The sequence below is a fragment of the Naegleria gruberi genome (genome assembly GCF_000004985.1).
Source record: "Naegleria gruberi genomic scaffold NAEGRscaffold_64, whole genome shotgun sequence".
Taxonomy (NCBI): Eukaryota; Heterolobosea; class Eutetramitea; order Acrasida; family Naegleriidae; genus Naegleria; species Naegleria gruberi.
This window is the reverse complement of record NW_003163263.1, coordinates 494-19,167: the sequence shown is the minus strand read 5'-3', so window position 1 is coordinate 19,167 and position 18,674 is coordinate 494. Positions and strand designations below refer to the sequence as shown.

The window sequence follows — 18,674 nt, the reverse complement described above, 5'->3', positions numbered from 1 at the left end:
AATAGAAGAATATTCCAAGAACACTGAGAGAAGAAATCAATTCTCTGAAGAAATCATTTCTAATATAAAACCAAAACCATGCAAGTTCTTTGCAGTGTGATAGAGTATTAATTGGCTTTTTCTGAGTATTAATATCATTAATGAGATGTTCAAATTTCTCATTACCATAGCTTCGAATAGTATCTAAACCATCCAACATTTCTGCACTAATTGTTGGAGTTGGATCATGGAAATCACTTTGAATTAGTTCAATTTTATCTGAAACATTAGTATAGATACCTCTGAAATAACTTGTGATTGGAACAGACACAAAAAGCATTAGAATTGAAAGAGGAAATGAATAAATAACAACAATAGTTGAACAAATAGCTTGCCAAGTATTTGTCAACAAATCTGTCATTCTATAACTAATGTTATCTCTAATTTCATTAACATAACCAATATTATCTAAAATTTTACCACTTGGAATATCTTCAAAGTATCTGAGTTTAGTTCTTGATATTTGTTTGATTAACTTTTCTTGGAAAACATCGGCTAGTTCATATAAAAAGGTATTGGAAATCATAGTGTTCAAGGTAATTGCAAACATTTGTACAAAACCTTGTGAAATGTAAATTATCAAGTAAAAGGTGAGTGAGTGATAAACAAACTTCTCATCAGTTGACCATTCAGATAATGTATAATCTTTAAAAATTCCTGAAACAGGCTCAAGAAGAGAAAATGCAGCCATTACAGAGAGATAGATAGTACTCTTGTTGATTGAGAATAAAAATTGTCTAATGAGAGAGAATGAAGGACCTTCAGATTGAGACATATCAGAAGAAGACTCTGATAATTCATCCTCTTCAGGTTCTCCTTCATCTCCTTCTTCTTCTTCATCATCCAGTGCTTCGTCTTTAGAGGGGTTTTGATTTTCTTCAACATTGCTATTAACAGAATGAGTGGCTGATTCAAAGAGCTCACGTAAAGCAACATTTTCTTCCAATTTTCCAACCAAAAAGTCATAATTTCCTTGTAAAACTATTCTCCCCTTATCCATAACTATGGTTCTATCCATGTGAGGAATTAATTTAAGTAAGTGAGTAGAAAGAATAACTGTCTTATCTTTAAGGAAGGCATTTTCTCCAACAAATACTCTCTTAATGATATTGGCAGCTGTGTGAATGTCAACTGCTGACAAAATGTCATCAAAAATGTACAAATCAGAATTGTGATAAAGTGCTCTAGCAAGTGCTAATCTTGTCTTTTGACCTCCACTTAAATTAATTCCACGCTCTCCAATCACTTGATCGTCTCCATTTTGCATTTCCTCAACATCAGATTTAAAGTCAGCTGCAAATAATGCACTTTCATATCTGCTCTTGTCAAAGTTTGTAGATCCAAAAATAATATTTTCCTTGATTGTAGCATTTCTAATCCAAGGTGATTGAGAAACAAATGAAATTTTCAAATTTTCCTTAATTCTTACAACACCCTCTACGATGTGTGATTCGTTCAATATCGTATAAATTAATGAACTCTTACCACTGGCCACCTTACCAATAATACCAATATGTTCACCCTTTTTAATTGTTGTGCTAACATTTTGAATGCAATAGTTTGGATCATCCTCTTCAGATTGAGACCATCTAGCACTAACATTTTCCATCTCGACAATTGAAGAATCAGTATGATTCTTGTGTTGTGAGTGTTCTGGACTATTCAATAAATGGCCAAGTCTTCGAATGGCAAGTCTCTTATTCATAATTGATTGTAAATCACTGGAAATTGCATATAATGGATACTTGAGGGAGTCTGCCAATTCAACAACTGTGAGAGCTGTACTCAACTTGAGAGGATTTCCATCAATATAGCAGTAAATAAAAAAGCACAATGATGATACAACAAAACTCTGTACATAATAAATGGCATCAATAATGAAATTAAGCCATTCTGTGGATTTCAAATTAGTCTTGAAAGATTCTTGAATTTTACAAATCTTTTCAACAAATCTATTTTCCAATGTGTAAATTTTGATCAATCGAATAGATTGAATAAACTGAGATAGTGTACTAGATTTCTTATCACATAATTTTGTATTTCCATCATAGTTGGCCTCTCGTTTCTTCAAAAAATGATAGTACAATGGAGAGGAAACAAAAAGAAATAATACTCCTATCATTGTAGCTTTAAATCCAACCAAATCATAAATAGCAAGTATACACAGTAAAATATAGAAAATATGTGAATAGAAATTTGGGAGGTCATAAATGTTTGAATTCACAGACCAAACATCTTGCCCCAATATTGTGTCCACTATTCCAAAATTGAAATTGGTCAACTTTTGAATGTAACTCAGTTTTGATAATTTTCTCAATACCATACTTTGCATACTATTTGAGATTATAGTTTGTCCATAATCTTTCTTCATGTAATAATAATTTTCAGAGAATTTGTTCAAGTTTTTGAATATGAATTCAATCATCAAATAAAAGGTTGCAAACCATAACAATTCAGAGCTTTGAATATTTTCCTGTTCAAATAACTCAAAAACCCTTCTCTTCATATACAAGGCAACACTATCACACAATTGCATGAGGAGAGTCGCACCAATCATTTGAATCAGAACCCAACCCACCAATCTATGTAATAAGACAACTGTTTGGCTAATACTCATTGTTGAATCTGTCTCCTTTTTGCTATCATCACCACCATCAGCATCATCAGCATTAAACTCCATACCTGCAGTTGCTTCTTTGATAAGTTTGAATTGATATTCATAATAGGCTTCTTCATCTTTGGTTGCCTCTCTAACATTCAGGTTTTCCTTCTCAAAGACTTTGAACCCTTTAGATGATTGATTTTTAATAGGATCAAGTAAATCAGGCCAAATCCAAGAGCAAAATATATTGTCTTTAAATTCTTTAATAATAGTTCCCAAAACCATTTTCTATTGTTTCTATTATTATTGAGACCAATGACAATAGACTCTTTTTTTTTAATAATGTAATGAACAGACTGAAACAATTGATCCTCTTTAAATAGTTTAGAAGGTGCTTTCGGAGTGTTAACTGTTGTTTAGGTCAGGGTTTAATGCATTACGAAATTGATGAAATTTTTTATTATTAAAAATTAACAGGTTTTATTGGTTGGTTTCTCTTTTGATGTTTACAATAACAATCGAATTTAATGAATTGGATTTTGAAAATGGAAGTGAATAAGAATATAAGAAACATGGTCCAATTGATATGAAAGTAAACATCAGAATTGAATGTAATCCTTACTTCCCACTCAAAATTGATGTCATTGGTTTGTTTCAGTTTTTGGAAATCATGAAAGATATCACTACTGCTTTATGAGTTTCATCTAAAGATTAAAATGTAATGTCTGTGGATAAAAAGTCAATCACTCAATTTGTAATTTTGTAATTTGTGTAAACCAAGTCTGGAGTGTTTAAACATTCCTTCACCAAATTCAAATCCTTGAAAATAAATTGTAAAAGGAAATATTTCACAACATCTTGAGGTGACATGTAGTCTTGCTGATTAGTCTTCTTGTCAATTTCTGTTTTGATTTTGTAAACAATCTTTTTGAAAATAGTATTATGACCTGATTCCTGGGCAATGTAACTTGCTGTTTCTTTTGCGCTTCCTAAATTCATTGCAAATTCAATAATTTCCAAAGATCTTTTAGCACAATCATCAATAGCATTCAAGACCTCATCGTTAAACCTTCTCAATTCTTGCTTTTCCTTTTCAGTATTTAAAACTGGAATGATATCATCAATACAATCATCCATTACAAATTTCCAAATATGTGCTGGTGATGGATTACCATCAGTAACAAGTTGTTTCTTTTTGTGTTGTTCAGAATACCAATTGGTTTTGAATTTAAACATTTCACCTGAAACTTTGTGACGAATGACAACTCCCTCAATACCTTTGATTGTATTCACTTTGCTCTTCAATTGTTTGAATGATTTGATAACTGTCTTTTTGGATTGTTCATCTTGGTCAGTATTACTGAAAATACATTTCACAAATGGAATAGAAAATTCATTACACATTTCACACATTTCATTGTATGGTACATAATCTCCCTTTTCTGTATATCTAATTGCAATTAAAGTCAAAAATGTTGAATCATATTCAATTACCACCATATTCTCTTTCGAATAAAATTCAAATATTGGTGTATATCCTTCTTTCATTAATTTTGTACAAAATTCCAAATATTTCACTTGAGATTCAGCTACAAATTTATCTGCTTGATTTGTAACTTGATTAAAATAACCTCTTTTAGTTCTAAACACAATTTTACCATCGACAATAATTGGCATAATCATTGAACCATCCAACTTTTCTAAAACAAGGAAAATATCCAATAAATTACAATCACCATTTGGATTATACTTGTTTTCTAAATATTCTGTATTTGTTTCTGCATTTTCATCCACTATTAAAATTGCAATAATTTTTCAAATATTTCCAAATATTATTATTTAGTTTACAATAAAGAGTAATAAATAAATACTTACAATTAAAAAACTTGTGTAAACATCTGCTCACCAACTTTCCACTATCCTTGTCAAAGGCTAACCCTCTAATTTCCCTTCTAATCTTTTTCATATCCTGAATTTGTTCATCATCACCACTTTCAATTGATGGAAATGTTGTAGTCTTCACCCTCCCATAACAATAGAATAGATAATTATCCTGAGTCATGAATTTAAAATCATCAGTATCTGATCCGATAGCTTGTTTTACCTGATCCAAATGATTTATCAATGGAAATAAATTATTTCCTGTTGTTGTTGTTGTATCATCACTACTATTTGCTGCTGACATTTTTTAATGGTTGTTCATGATGAGAGGCTAGCCTTTGATTTTTGCTTTGTTTGCTGATGTGATTGAATAGCTTTAGGAAATTGCACATTAAAATTTTGTTTGGTTTTTTAAAGTTCATGAAATGTTCATCAGAAAATGCAATGTTAAATACCTAGGTTTAATATTGTTGTAATATTTTAAATAATTTGTGCTTCCTTATGAAAGCACGTATTAAAATAAGATTTTTCTCATTATTTAAATTGTTTTTAAAGAATTTGAAATAGTTTTTTGAAATTGAAAAAAATGGCCGAACAAACTGAAACTCTGTCATCCACTGCTACTACTGCCACAACTACAACCACAACTAGTAGCACACCATTGAAAACAATGGTTGTCATCGGAGGTGGTTATTCTGGTCTCAGTTTTATTCAATCTATCAGAGAAATTGAAAAACAAGAAAAACAATACAAAATTATATTAATTACAAGAGAGGATTTTTGTAGTAGACCTAATTTATTCTTCCGATTCAAGTTTTTGCAATGGCATTCCAAGCATTTGGATTATTTTGGAGGAATTCATTTAAATGGAGAGAATAATAGTTTTATTACAAAATATGGTGTGGATCAAGTGTTGTTTAATACTTCAGTTTTTGATATTAATAATGTTGAACAAGTTATTAAATATAAAACTGTTGGAAGTGATGATGAGATTTCACTTCATTATGATACACTTTGTTTATGTATTGGCGGAAAGGCTCATGTTGTTAATTATCCAACAGAAGTTTCAAATGAGAAGAGTGTTATAGGATTGAATAGAGAACAATTAATTGTTAATTTTGGAGAAATTCAATCACAAATATCGAATTATTTATATATTAGAAATATTGAACAAGTTGAATATATTCATCAATTGATGAAACAATTATATGATTATTATGAAAGTAATGAAAATAATTTAGATCATAATAGAATTGTTATTATTGGAAGTGGTACATTATCTATTGACATTGTTAGTCACATTATTGAAGGTTATGAAGCAATTGAAAAGTTGTTGAATGGCGAAGCTTCTGCACAACCTTCAAAGCAAACCATTGAAGAAGTTTGGAGCATTAAGAATACCAACATTCTACCAAAGATTACCATAATTGGTAGAGGAAAACATTTGGGAAAATCTCTTCTCCGTGACGAAGCTGCTTGTGATATGATTTTAAAGTTAGCTAAGGAGAAATATGGAAAATATCTTGATATTCAATTAGAAACTCAAGTGGAGAGTATTTTATATAGTGATGTTAATAATCTTGCACATAGTGTCAAGACAAGTAATGGAATTATTCCATGCTCTTTGATTGTTCAAGCTGTTGGTGTTAATAGTGAAACCAGTCTTGCAACTAAATGTTTGGATGCATCACTTGGTGTCAATGGTGGTATTTTAGTGGATGAACACTTCCAAATTCATACAAATAATTCAACAATAGTTCCAAATATTTACTGTATTGGTGATTGTGCAGAAATAACCACACAAGAAGGAAAGACCAATGTTTGGAAAAATTGGACTAGTGCTAGAGAACAAGCCAGTGCCTGTGCACATCACATTCTTTCTAAGAAGAATTCCAAGCTCTTCTTCTCTCAAACTCCAAAATTTTTTGGACTTCACATTACTTGCCTAGGAGAATATGATTCTACCGATTCAAATTTACAAACTATAGTAATTGATGAACAAATTCAAAAGAATATCTATATGAAATTCCTGTTCAATACAATTGGAGAACAATACCAATTAATTGGAGCATTAATTATTGGACCTAACATGAATGAATACAAATTAGGATTGAATTTCCTCCAACTTCTTAAGGAACATGTATATTTACCTAAGGCAATCATCAACAACACTCAATTGTTGGCATTGAATTTTAATATTAATTATTGGTCTAAATTAATGAGTTTGGTTAAGGCAAGAAAGAAGGATACACCTTTCGAAACACCAGAAGAAATTGAAAAACTGTTATCTGAGCTGACAGCTGCCAGTGAAAAGAAAGCCACACCTGCAGTTAATCCTCTTGCAAAGAAAAAGTTTGTCAATCCACTTGAAAAGAAAAAACAAGCAGCTGCTTCCTCTACATCGTCACCATCATCAAACGAGTAAATAATTTCCATTATCTTGTAAAACCACAGAGTACAGTACATATGTTGAATATTTCACACAAGCAAAAAATGTCATCATTACGAAACCTCATCATCTTTCTATCGATTGCAATTCTTGTAGCGGTCTTGCTTCCATCAGCATTGGCCCACAATACACAAGAATCATCATCATCATCGACACCATCATCTTCAGGTGAAGAAGTACAAAAGAAGAATTATAATGATGATCCATCCTTTACATTTGATCCTCATCCATTCCGATATATATTCACAGACTTTTTCAAATGTGATGGTAATGTGACTGCTATTAGAACTTTCCTTGTTGTCTTGTTGAGTACAGCTAAAACAAAGGAAGCAAAACTTGCTCTTGTTGCCAAGCAAAAGGACAGATTCCTCGACTTGTTGATCAACTCTTCTGAAGAATTGAAAACACAACCACAAAGAGTTGAAGAACACAAGAAGGAATTTGAAAAGTTGACCGAATTAATTTTCAGCGTAGAATTGGAGACTGGTAAAGTTTGTCAATATGTCTACGATACAGTATTTACATATGATCAAACCAAGTTGGGCAGAAAAGTAGTCAATAGCATGGAGGAATATAAGAAGGCTGTTGAAGAAGAACAAGAAAGGAAGAAGAAAAAGATTGAAGAGTTGTAATTTGCTTCTATTCAAATACTTAACCTTGTAATAGTGTTGGTGAAAAAAGACAGAGAGTTTTAGATAAAGGTAAAGTGTCTTTGGTTTATTAAATTTTTATTTGAATATTTTTATTTTTTGAATGGTTTTGTGGGCGGGAATTGACTCTACAGATAAGAGTGTCATGCAGCATCAGGAAGCAAGGTTTGAAAACCGTTAGAAAAAAAAACCTGTAAATTCTATTGAGGAGGATTCTCTGCAAAATTTTATCAACAACAATACTAATAGTAACTATATGGAAGAATGCCCAACAGCATTGTATCGTCATCATCAAATTATAATCGCTCTCACATAACAGATCTTTCGATATCAATAATATCGGATAAGAATAAACCTAGGCCCCAATCAGCTTCATCTTCTAGGAGAGGCTCTATTACTAATAACAACAACAACAATAATAGCAAACATTTAATGGAAGATGATTTAAACTCATTACGTTCCTTCCAAAAGCTTTCAACAGGACAAAACAATGGTAGTAGACCCTCATCAGCACATCCAAAATTTAAACAAAAAGAGGTGGAGAAGGAAAATAATATTCATATCAATACTTCAGCCTATAAATTAGATCATGATGATAATGTGAGTGAACCTGTGTCGTGGGGAGGTGATGCAGTTTCAATTAGAAGTTATAATAATTCGCCATCTCTCAATAATTCCAAAAACTCTCAAAGACCTCAATCATCCTTCGTGTATTCGATAGCAAAGAGGGCTCCTATAATTCCACGTCCAGGTTCTGCACCTTTAACAAAGAAAGGAAAGCTGGATTCAAGTCATCGATCAAAAACTCCATCAGAATTATACGATGAATCATTTTATGAAATGCAAAGAAGAGATGAAAGTAATGCAGCCATCACCAATCCATGGCATCAAACATTGGATGAACATCATGAAAGACCATTGATAACGACCGTACTTCATGAATATAGAGATGATATAAGCACATCAAGGTGTAGCAGTAGAATGAGTGATAAGAAGGATTTTATTGAAATTAACAAACATGCCCTCTCAGAAAAAGTAAGAAATGCAGCAAAACGAAATTCTATAACTGCTAGACCTCATTCATATGTGCTTGATAATAGTTTTGAAGGAAGTGCTAGTGACTTTTCAACTTCGGCACATTTAGAAGGTGAGGAAAGGAGAAGAACTCATACCTCACTCATGCAAAAGTATTCAACTAGGCAAAGCGTTCCAAGAACAGTCAATTCAAGAACAATTTTCAATCCATCAACCCTTGCATATGATAATTCGAGTTCCCTAAAAAATAGACCAAAATCAGCTCTCTCTAAGGTAATGTACAAACAAACGACTAGACATCAAGATGTTGTCTCCATAGTATCAGATACGCTGAGACCTCGATCTGCAATGAGCACCTATTCTGTAAAAGAGTCATTCAAAAGACCCACTAGTGAAGAACCATTTAAAAGGAGCTCATCATTCTTAAATGTTCAAGGATTCAGTATTAATCAAGCTAAAGTGGTGCATGAAGGTCACTACGAAATGCCTAGAACGACAAAAAGAGGAGCACCAAGACCAGAACCTCAACCTCATACAATTGCTCTGTGTGTACATAATTCAAGATTTTCAATTGAAAATCAGTAAAATATATTTGCCTTCTGGTTGTAATATACTTTCGGAATTATACTAGGTTTGCCACAGACTCAAACATACCAATAAGGATTTCGGTTATTTGGTTGGTAAATATTAAGAAGGAGGTTTCTCTATTGTTATGACGTTTGGCATGTCTTGACTTTTTTCAATTCATTGCCATCCTCGTTGATTATTAACAAAAAGAAAAAAATGCATGAACCAAATAACCAACGGGTCATTAAATATACCTTCATCATTGGTGCATTCTTTATTGTTGCTGCTCTATTTTCCTTGTGTGTGAGTGCAGCAATAATTGATGACTATGTAAATTTATCATCACCTGCAATGAATTATACTTTATTGGCAACAACTACATTGGATGTGGGTGTTATGTATACTCTCTCTATTAGAGGAGTTGATTGGTTAACAAGTGAAGAATTGGGTTCTTCATCACAATGGTATGTTTGTTATTTCTATCCTATTTCATTATTTACAATATAATAATACTATTGAATATTATTACAATAATAATGTATACTACTAAAAAGGAAACATTATCTAGCCATTGTGGTTCCAAATAATCTCAACACCAACTATAATGAATCATTTTTATATATTGAAGGAGGTTCTTCTTCCACATCAATGCCAACCACCAATGACATGTTAAAATCACTTGCCTATTCCACTAATTCCATCACTTCACAAGTTTACATTGTTCCCAATCAACCAATTATATTTTCATCTGATCCAAGTAAAACAGCACGTAGTGAAGATTCACTCATTGCCTACACATGGAATGCATTCATGGATAGATATGAGAATAAATCATCAGCAAATTTACCAATTGATGTGAAAACTTATGAATGGTTGGGTCATTTACCAATGGCAAAAACTTCAATGAGAGCTATGGATGTTGTTCAGGATTTTATTTACAAATTGAATGGAGTTTCAATTTCAAAGTTTACAATTGGTGGAGGTTCTAAAAGAGGTATGTGTGTTAAATTTATTGAAATATTGAAATTTTGAAAATAATAGGTTGGGCTGGTAAGTTTACAATAATTGTTACAATTTATATTAAAATGTGATAAATTAGCTTGGTTGGTTGGAGCTGCTGATCCTCGTGTTAAAGCACTCGTTCCTTTGAGTATTCAAGTTTTGAATTTGAAAGAAAGTTTTCTTCAAATTAACAAATCACTTTGTGCTTGGCCAATTGCTTTATATGATTACAATTCTCAAGGTGTTTTGAAGAGAGTTGATTCTGCTGCATTTACTGCTTTACAATCAGTTGAAGATCCATTTGCATATAGAGAAAGATTTTCTAATCATTCAATTTATATGATTAATGCTCTTGGTGATGAATTTATGTGGCCAGGTAAGTGTGTTATAACTTTATATATTCATGAATTGATATAATTAATATGTTTACATGATTAATCGAATAGATCTTGCTTTAAAGAGTTGGCCTTACATGAATAATATTAAAAAGAAATATTTACGTTACATTCCAAATACTGGACACTCACTTTCCAATTCAGATGCAATAGAATCAGTTTTATTATTCTACTATATGCAAGTTAAGGGAATTGATCTACCTCAATACAATTTCACACACATCTACAATGACACTGGTGTCAAGGTTACTGTTTGGAGTGCCATCAAACCAACCAATGTCTATCTATGGAGAGCAAACAATACTAATGCTAGAGATTTCCGTATCTCAACCATTGGATCAACTTACAAGTCATCAAATCTATCTGAAACTTCTCCAAATATTTGGGAAGTTTTTGTTCCTAATCCATCTAAAGGTTATGTTGCCTTGTCTATTGAATTGGTTTATGAAAATTATGTTTATGGATTCAAACCACTCAAATTAACAACGAGTGGATATGTCATTCCAAATACTTATCCATGTGATTCAAATCCTTCATCAAATAATGGTACTAATAATGGAACAACACCAATTGTATCAACTAAAGCTGCCAATAGTACAAAGATTAATGATTCAAATCAATCAGTTCAATTTTCATTGACTACTACCTTGATGATTGCAGCAATTATTTTATTGATATCTTATTTATAAAGAGGTTTAAAAAACTTATCAATTGAATGATTTACAAATATTTGTAATAAAAATAATAATAATAATAATAAAAACATAAACACTTATTTATTCAATGAATGAAAATAAAGCCTTTTGTAAATAATCTTTCATTTGTTCAATTCTTGCAAAAGTTTGATTACTATTAATTAATGATTCCTTTGATTCAATTGCATCTAAAATTGAAGAAATAATTTCCTCTTTTAATTGTGGTGAATTCTTTGATGTTTTTTGTTTTGAAAGTTTTGGTGATAAATATCTAGTACTATCAATAAATTGTCTATATTTAGATAAAATAAATTCCATATCATTAAAATCTCTAATAGATCTAATTAAAATATGAAGAGTATCAATATCTGGATTAATTTTAATAATTTCAGTACTTGTTTGACAAGTATTAAAATATTTCCACATTGAATTTGAACCTTCAGTATTTAATAAAGCTTCCAAATATAAATTAAATGATCTAATATCAAGTATTAAATTATTTCTCTTCATTTCCAAATAAAATTGTTTCATTTCAAATGGACCTTTTAATTCACTAATAACATGTAAAAATAGAGCATTTGTAGATGCAAATGGAGAACATCCACATGATTCAAATAAATAAATTAAATTATCAATAAAATCTTTAACATTTGCATTTGGATCTGTTTTAATTAAACCTGATAAAATATAAGAAACATTCTTATTTAAATAATGATCTCTTGATAAATGTTCAATTTTAGTTTGTAATTGTGTAAAATCAACTTTTTGTAACATTATTTGTAATAAACTTAGGCCAATACCTAAATCTTTACCATCAAAAATAGTATTAGATAAACTATTTAATTCACCCTTCTTTCTTTGTGTAATATAATTTACAATATCTTGTTCAATAGGTAATAAAATATGTAATAAATCAAATGAATCCATATGTGTATGTAAAAATGTAATAAAATGTGTAAATGTTCTCATTGTAGGAGTAACACCACGTTCTAACATTTCATAAATTAAAAATCTTGCTCTTGAAAAATTATTAATTTTACAATAAAATAAAACTAAATGTTCATAAACTTTTGGAGTATATTCACTTTTATGTCTATCAACAACACTTAATATATCCATTAATTGTTGTTCATTTCTAGTTCTACTAGCATAATATAAAACAATTGATCCAACTAAATGATCATCCATACTAATATTATCATATTTCATATTTTGCATAATCATTGGTAAACAATCTTTACCTGTTAATATCATTCCTTCAAGTAATACTTTATAAGTTACACGTGTTGGTTTAATATTTAATTCTTTCATACGATTAAACATATCAAGTGCTGAATCAAAATGATCATTCATACATAAATGTCTAATTACTGTTGTAAATGTAATAGCATTAACATATTCTTTAAAATTTATATTATCAACTAACATTTGAAAATGTTTTATCATATATGGTAATTTACCTAATAATCCATATATATTAATTAATGTATTCAATGTTATACCATCATATTGAATTGAATGATCTGCAAATAATTGTATTGTTTTTTGTAAACATGATAATATATAATCTTCATCATTTAAATTTCTCATATTTGGTAAACATAATGTTGCAACTGATTTTAATAATGCATTCAATACTTCAATATTCATTTTAACTTGTGTTGCATAATAAAGTGCCTTTTCAAAATTACCCATAATTGAATAGGCATTTACCATTGATTGATAAATTGTTCTTTTACTATCATAAATATTATTAGAATTATTATTAGAATTATTAGAATTATTAGAATTATTCATATTATTCATATTATTATTCATATCATTGATATTATTTAAATTTATATTATTCATATCATTACTATCATTCATATCATTCATATTATCATTACTACTATTAATAATAGTATTAAATAAATTTTCACATAAATCTTGTTTACCAGTATGTGCATAAATAACAAGTAAACAATGATAAATATCATTTGTTAATGGAATTTGATTTTCAATTAAAACTTGATGAACATATTCAGCTTCTCTTGAACTACTAACATCATATGCAGAATCATGTACTAATCGAGCATATAAATATAAAAATCTAACAGAAACATATTTAAGTAATTTTCTATCTAATACATCACTATATAAATTCCAATAATATGAAATAAAATTTAAATAGAATGAAAAGTAATTTTCCAATGGTAATAAATTATTTTTATCAACATCAAATAAATCTCCATATGTTTTTGATATTGTTCCTCCTAATTTTTTTAAAAATTCTGCATCTTGTTCTTTTTTAGCTAATTCTAAATATTCAACTCCTAATAAACTTAATTTACTTGCTATATTTGTATGTAAAATATTAGATTTAGAAAGTAATTCAGATACTGTTACAAATAATGGTGTACCTGATATTCCTTTTTTAACTAATTTAACTATATTAAAATGATTATTAATATTTTTAGCATAAACTTGTTCATATAAATAATTTAATTCATTCATTTCAATTAAAACATGTCCTAATACATTATATAATTTACATAATACTACTGGATGTGTTAAAAATCTTGATGTTAATGGTTTTAATTGATTTTCAAATAATTTTTTAAGTCCTATATTAATATTAAAATTAAATAAAAATAATTAAATTAAATATATTAAAAATAATTAAAAATTACCTTTAAAATCATTTGAATGATGAAACATTTTAATTCTATAACATAACATGTCAATGAAAATATCAGTATTTGTAGTTTTAACAGCTTTATATCCACTTGAAATCATTAAATCTAAACATTTAGAACATTGATTTAATATTAATTTAGTATCAATACCTTCATATTCATTTAAATGACTATGAATATGTTTTCCTTTTCTTTCTAATTGATAAGCTAATTCTTTAGCAAATGAATAATGTGAAATTACATTTCTATTCTTATTAGCCATTGTAATAACATCAGGAATATATTGTACTTGATTTAAATAAAGTAAATATCTTGTTAATTCAACATATTGATATGGTTCATAATTTTGATATAATTTTAATATTCTTTCTTTTACTTGATTTGAATATTCTGTTAATTTAGAAATATTTTCAACACTTTCACTTCCAAATAAAGGTTCATGAAGTTTTAATGAAAGTGATTTTAAATCTGTACTTTTTTGTTTTTTAATCTTTTTATCATTTTCACTTTGAATTAATGAGGATGATGCGGATGCGGATGATGAGGATGATGAATTTCTAATAAAGTTTTTAACACTAGTATTTAATTTTGTATTAATAACTATCTTTTGAGAGGATGATGATGTAGATGATGATGTAGATGAATGACCATTAATATTAGTAGAAGAAGCCTTTGATGGTTTAGTATCTTCAATGTACTTTTTAGTAGTACAATTTTTACTTGGAGCCTTTTGTGTTGTTGTTGTTGTTTGTATATTACTACTAATATTATCGGAAGGTGATGATGATTCATAATGACTCACATTTAATAGTGATGAAAAAGAAGCCTTCGATTGATGATGATGATGAATTAAATTATTCTTTGTTAATAATAAATTATTTTTCATCATCATGGAATTCATGGATGCTACTATGGAAGTGGTAGAAGAAGCAGCAGCCGATGATGATGATGTTGTTGTTGAAGCTGAGAGAACATTTGTGAGTTTTTTCAACATTTTTTTAACTTGATAATTTTATTGTTCTTTCTTCGAGTAAATCAATAATTAAATTGAAAATTATTTTGTTGTTGCAGAAGCACTAAAATATTATTGAAAATATAAAATTGACTCACACATCATTGATAAAAATTTAAATATCAGATGTAAACTCATTTCTCTGAACGAAAATCTAAGTCTAACACTAAAACCTTGCCTCCCTTGGGAATCGAACCCAAGACCTCTGTCTTACTAGGACAGCGCTACTGCCAACTGAGCTAGGAAGGCTTACATGAACACTAAATTGAGGTTGTTCAGGAATTAAGGAATGTTTGAATTTTGAACCATTAAGCATATGTTAAAAGGTTACAGCGAGCGGGGCTTGAACCCGCGACCTTAAGCGTGTTAGGCTTACGTTCTTTTTGAAATCAGAATAACCTTAATCGGACTCAGATTGGGTTTTCAGGCATAAAATGTGACCATGAGCTTTCCTGCCGTTACACCTTTGTAACCTTGGTAGATCTATATTTAAATCTTGTTCTATGTCAACACAATAAAAATGCAACACTTTATTGTGTATTTTGTTTCTTCTGATCTTGTGGGAATTGAAGTAATTCCACAATTTTATTCCTCCTTTCCATCATTATTCCTCAAGATGTGTAATGGAGTTGCCAAACGATATGGAGAACAATTCTTGCTAAATGCACAACATTTCACATTGATCAATAGTTCCGATAATGATCAACAACAAGTAATATTGACACAACTTGGTGAAAATCCCAAAACAGTTGACACTGATTACTTGATGCAAAATCTTATTGAAAGATATGCAAGAGCTTGGAGTTCAAAAGAGAGGAAACAAATTAGAGCTAATCTTGATAGAATGGTGAAATTGAATGAAAATGTTTTAGATAACAACACTGAATCAGAATTGGAGGTTTTAGACTTGTATCAAAGAGTAATGTCATACCCACAAAAACCAAATAAATAATTCACATTGTAAAACAATCCTCCCATGCCGGGAATTGAACCCGGACCTCCTGGGTGAAAGCCAGGTATCCTAGCCATTGGACTACACGGGATCTTATTTCTATTTAATTTGGTTTGTGAAGGTTCATTAAGGATGTTATGTTATAAAAATTAATAGTACCTTAAGTTGATTCCTTCTTAGAATTGTTGTATTTCACCCATGAAATAAATCCATATTAAGAGAGGTGATAAACATTTTGTTCCTTCATCATCTGTTAATGTATAAACATGGAAGCAGCGTAAGAGAGGAAAACCACAGTGACTGTTATGGACATTTCAATCAAACGGTTATAAATTTTTTTGAGAGGTGTTAGAATATGCATTCCAGCCTCACTTAGAAGAAGGGAATAATATTGTTAAGGGCATTTTCAGTTCCAAGTTAATCAACATCACCACACAGTAAATAAAGCGAAAAATTCTCTCTAAAAAAATCCAAGCCTTTAAGGATTTATCAAACCAACAATAGTAACTGCTTTTGCGCATCATTAACATTTTCAAGAAAATATTCTCATCTCTCTCTCGTGTATATATTTATTGATTGTTGTCCTACTCCTCAATATTCCTTAGTAACATATTACAAAAGGCTTCTTGAAGGTTTATTACTCTTCATCCTCCTTTCTCTCATCCTCATCATTTCTATTTAATAACCAATAACAAATACTACAAATACAACTAACATATATAGAGAATGAAAAGGTTATCAATCTATAATAATATATTAATATATTCCATAATGTTAATAGTATTAATATTATTAACATTTAACGTACAATATACAGAAAGTACAGAAAGTACAGGTGTAATTGCAACTAGTAATGAATATTCATCATTAAGAGATTCTATTATGAATAAAGGTATTGAATCCTTATCATCAGCAATATTTAATTTAGGAACAGGTATTGATAAGAATATTGTAAAATTAGTATCAGTATTACCTAGATTAACATTATACAATTATGGAACAAGGAAATTAGATACACGTTCAGCACCTAAAGTAATTACAAATTTTGATATTTCTAATCAAACAGCTATATCAATGTTAGTTGATTATGCTGAAGGTATTGGTGCATATGGTGCATTAGGTTTAATTTGTTTAGGAATTTTACTTGTTGAATTTTGTTGTTTTTTAGGTGCATTGTTTTATTCAATTGGTTCTTGTTGTTGTTGTAAACTTGGTGAAAGAGATCAAAAATTTAGATTAGATAATTATGGTGCATGGGCAAAAGATCATGAAAAGAGAAAGAGAATTATATGTGCTTTTAGAATTATTTTACTTATATGGGTTATTTTAAATATTGCTTTATTAATGTATGTTATATTTATTAATTTAATTTTAATTATATAATAATTATTAATAATATAATAATATATTAACAATATAAATTAATATTTATAAAATATAATAATATATTTAAAATATATAATTTAAAAAAGAGTATGGTTTGTGTTTGCATATCAATCTAATATAGAAATTAGTAGTTTTATAAATAAGGGTATAAATAGTTATAATGAAATTGAAACACTTGTATCAAGTGTATTAGAATTTGCTAAAAATTTACCAACAATAGTAACACAATTAGAAACACAATATAATCAATTTAAAACAAGTTTATTAAGTAAATTACCAACAGCAAGTAAATTATCAGAATGGAATCAATGTGTTTATTCTATAACAGAACAAGTACCTTCTATAAATAATATTGAATTAAATATTAATAATATAAATAATTATTTAAATAATAATATTTTAAATAGAATTAAACCATTACAAGATTCAATTATTGAATTAAAACAATTATTTATTACAGTTGGTGATGATCATGTTAATAATTTAAAAACATCTACTTTGATATTTGAAAATTCTATTATTGGATTATCAAATTCTTTAAATAATTTAATTAATTTAATTGATTTAATTAATTTAAATTTAAATAAAATTACAACAATAGATTATTCTATAAATACAATACAAACATTACAAGATCAAACGAATACAACATTAAATTTTAAATATTTTAATCAATATGAATATGAATTATCACATTTTAAAACAAGTAATATTGTACAATTATCAAATTTATATTATGAAACTATTATATTACAAAATAATATTAATTTATTTAAATTACCAATTATAACATTAATTAATAATTTAATTTATATGAATAATACTTTATCACAATTACCATCAGAATTTGAATTAAAATTAAAATTAAATGAATTACAATTATCTTTTAATCAAATTTCAAATTTAAATTTAACTTTTAATAATTTAAATTTATTTAATCAAGATGTTAATCAAACATTACCAAACAAGTATAAATTATTAAAAGATGATTTGAGAAGTTTAACATTTGCCATCAATTCAATTCCATCTTTACAATTTATTCAAGATATTTATTCACAAGTTTTATTTTTTAATTCAATTTTACAACAAACTAATTGTATTGATAATTTAATTAAAGATATTAAATATATTAATGATACTTTTGTTGAATTACCAAATGTTAATTTATTTGATTATTATTCTTCATCTAAATCTCTTTTAAATACTTTTGTAAATGGTGATATTACAAAATATTATAATTCTATTAATAGTATTTCAAATATTAATCAACAAGTTATTTCATCCATTTCTATTTTATTTAATAATACATTAGATTTATCAAATATAAATTT

At 28.5% G+C, this 18,674-nt stretch overlaps 8 protein-coding genes and 2 non-coding genes across 10 annotated transcripts; 5 read left to right on the top strand and 5 right to left on the bottom strand.

Annotated features, from left to right (window-relative positions):
* Positions 1-3,388: 3,388 nt before the first annotated feature.
* Positions 3,389-4,826, bottom strand: NAEGRDRAFT_73822 (uncharacterized protein; the record flags this gene model as incomplete). Its single annotated transcript, XM_002671025.1, has 2 exons — positions 3,389-4,434; positions 4,517-4,826. The coding sequence occupies 2 exons, from the start codon at positions 4,824-4,826 to the stop codon at positions 3,389-3,391; spliced, it is 1,356 nt and encodes a 451-aa protein (XP_002671071.1).
* Positions 4,827-5,108: 282 nt separating this feature from the next.
* NAEGRDRAFT_81624 (uncharacterized protein) lies at positions 5,109-7,603 on the top strand (the record flags this gene model as incomplete). The annotated part of the gene is made up of 2 exons (XM_002671072.1): positions 5,109-6,943; positions 6,979-7,603. The coding sequence occupies 2 exons, from the start codon at positions 5,109-5,111 to the stop codon at positions 7,601-7,603; spliced, it is 2,460 nt and encodes an 819-aa protein (XP_002671118.1).
* A 282-nt stretch (positions 7,604-7,885) lies between these two features.
* Positions 7,886-9,241, top strand: NAEGRDRAFT_53070 (uncharacterized protein; the record flags this gene model as incomplete). Its single annotated transcript, XM_002671071.1, has 1 exon — positions 7,886-9,241. One exon carries the CDS (start codon positions 7,886-7,888, stop codon positions 9,239-9,241), a length of 1,356 nt encoding a protein of 451 aa, XP_002671117.1.
* Positions 9,242-9,439: 198 nt separating this feature from the next.
* NAEGRDRAFT_81623 (uncharacterized protein) lies at positions 9,440-11,378 on the top strand (the record flags this gene model as incomplete). The annotated part of the gene is made up of 5 exons (XM_002671070.1): positions 9,440-9,687; positions 9,778-10,217; positions 10,265-10,273; positions 10,323-10,601; positions 10,672-11,378. The coding sequence occupies 5 exons, from the start codon at positions 9,440-9,442 to the stop codon at positions 11,307-11,309; spliced, it is 1,614 nt and encodes a 537-aa protein (XP_002671116.1). The 3' UTR covers positions 11,310-11,378.
* Positions 11,379-11,396: 18 nt separating this feature from the next.
* NAEGRDRAFT_81622 (uncharacterized protein) lies at positions 11,397-13,811 on the bottom strand (the record flags this gene model as incomplete). The annotated part of the gene is made up of 1 exon (XM_002671024.1): positions 11,397-13,811. The coding sequence occupies one exon, from the start codon at positions 13,809-13,811 to the stop codon at positions 11,397-11,399; it is 2,415 nt and encodes an 804-aa protein (XP_002671070.1).
* A 165-nt stretch (positions 13,812-13,976) lies between these two features.
* NAEGRDRAFT_73817 (uncharacterized protein) lies at positions 13,977-14,987 on the bottom strand (the record flags this gene model as incomplete). Its single annotated transcript, XM_002671023.1, has 1 exon — positions 13,977-14,987. The coding sequence occupies one exon, from the start codon at positions 14,985-14,987 to the stop codon at positions 13,977-13,979; it is 1,011 nt and encodes a 336-aa protein (XP_002671069.1).
* A 193-nt stretch (positions 14,988-15,180) lies between these two features.
* Positions 15,181-15,254, bottom strand: NAEGRDRAFT_t664. Its single transcript has one exon. It is a non-coding gene; the product is annotated as a tRNA-Thr (tRNA).
* Positions 15,255-15,525: 271 nt separating this feature from the next.
* On the top strand, positions 15,526-15,957 carry NAEGRDRAFT_73816 (uncharacterized protein; the record flags this gene model as incomplete). The annotated part of the gene is made up of 1 exon (XM_002671069.1): positions 15,526-15,957. One exon carries the CDS (start codon positions 15,526-15,528, stop codon positions 15,955-15,957), a length of 432 nt encoding a protein of 143 aa, XP_002671115.1.
* Positions 15,958-15,976: 19 nt separating this feature from the next.
* On the bottom strand, positions 15,977-16,048 carry NAEGRDRAFT_t663. Its single transcript has one exon. It is a non-coding gene; the product is annotated as a tRNA-Glu (tRNA).
* A 680-nt stretch (positions 16,049-16,728) lies between these two features.
* NAEGRDRAFT_73815 (uncharacterized protein) lies at positions 16,729-17,340 on the top strand (the record flags this gene model as incomplete). The annotated part of the gene is made up of 1 exon (XM_002671068.1): positions 16,729-17,340. The coding sequence occupies one exon, from the start codon at positions 16,729-16,731 to the stop codon at positions 17,338-17,340; it is 612 nt and encodes a 203-aa protein (XP_002671114.1).
* Between the last annotated feature and the right edge of the window lie 1,334 nt (positions 17,341-18,674).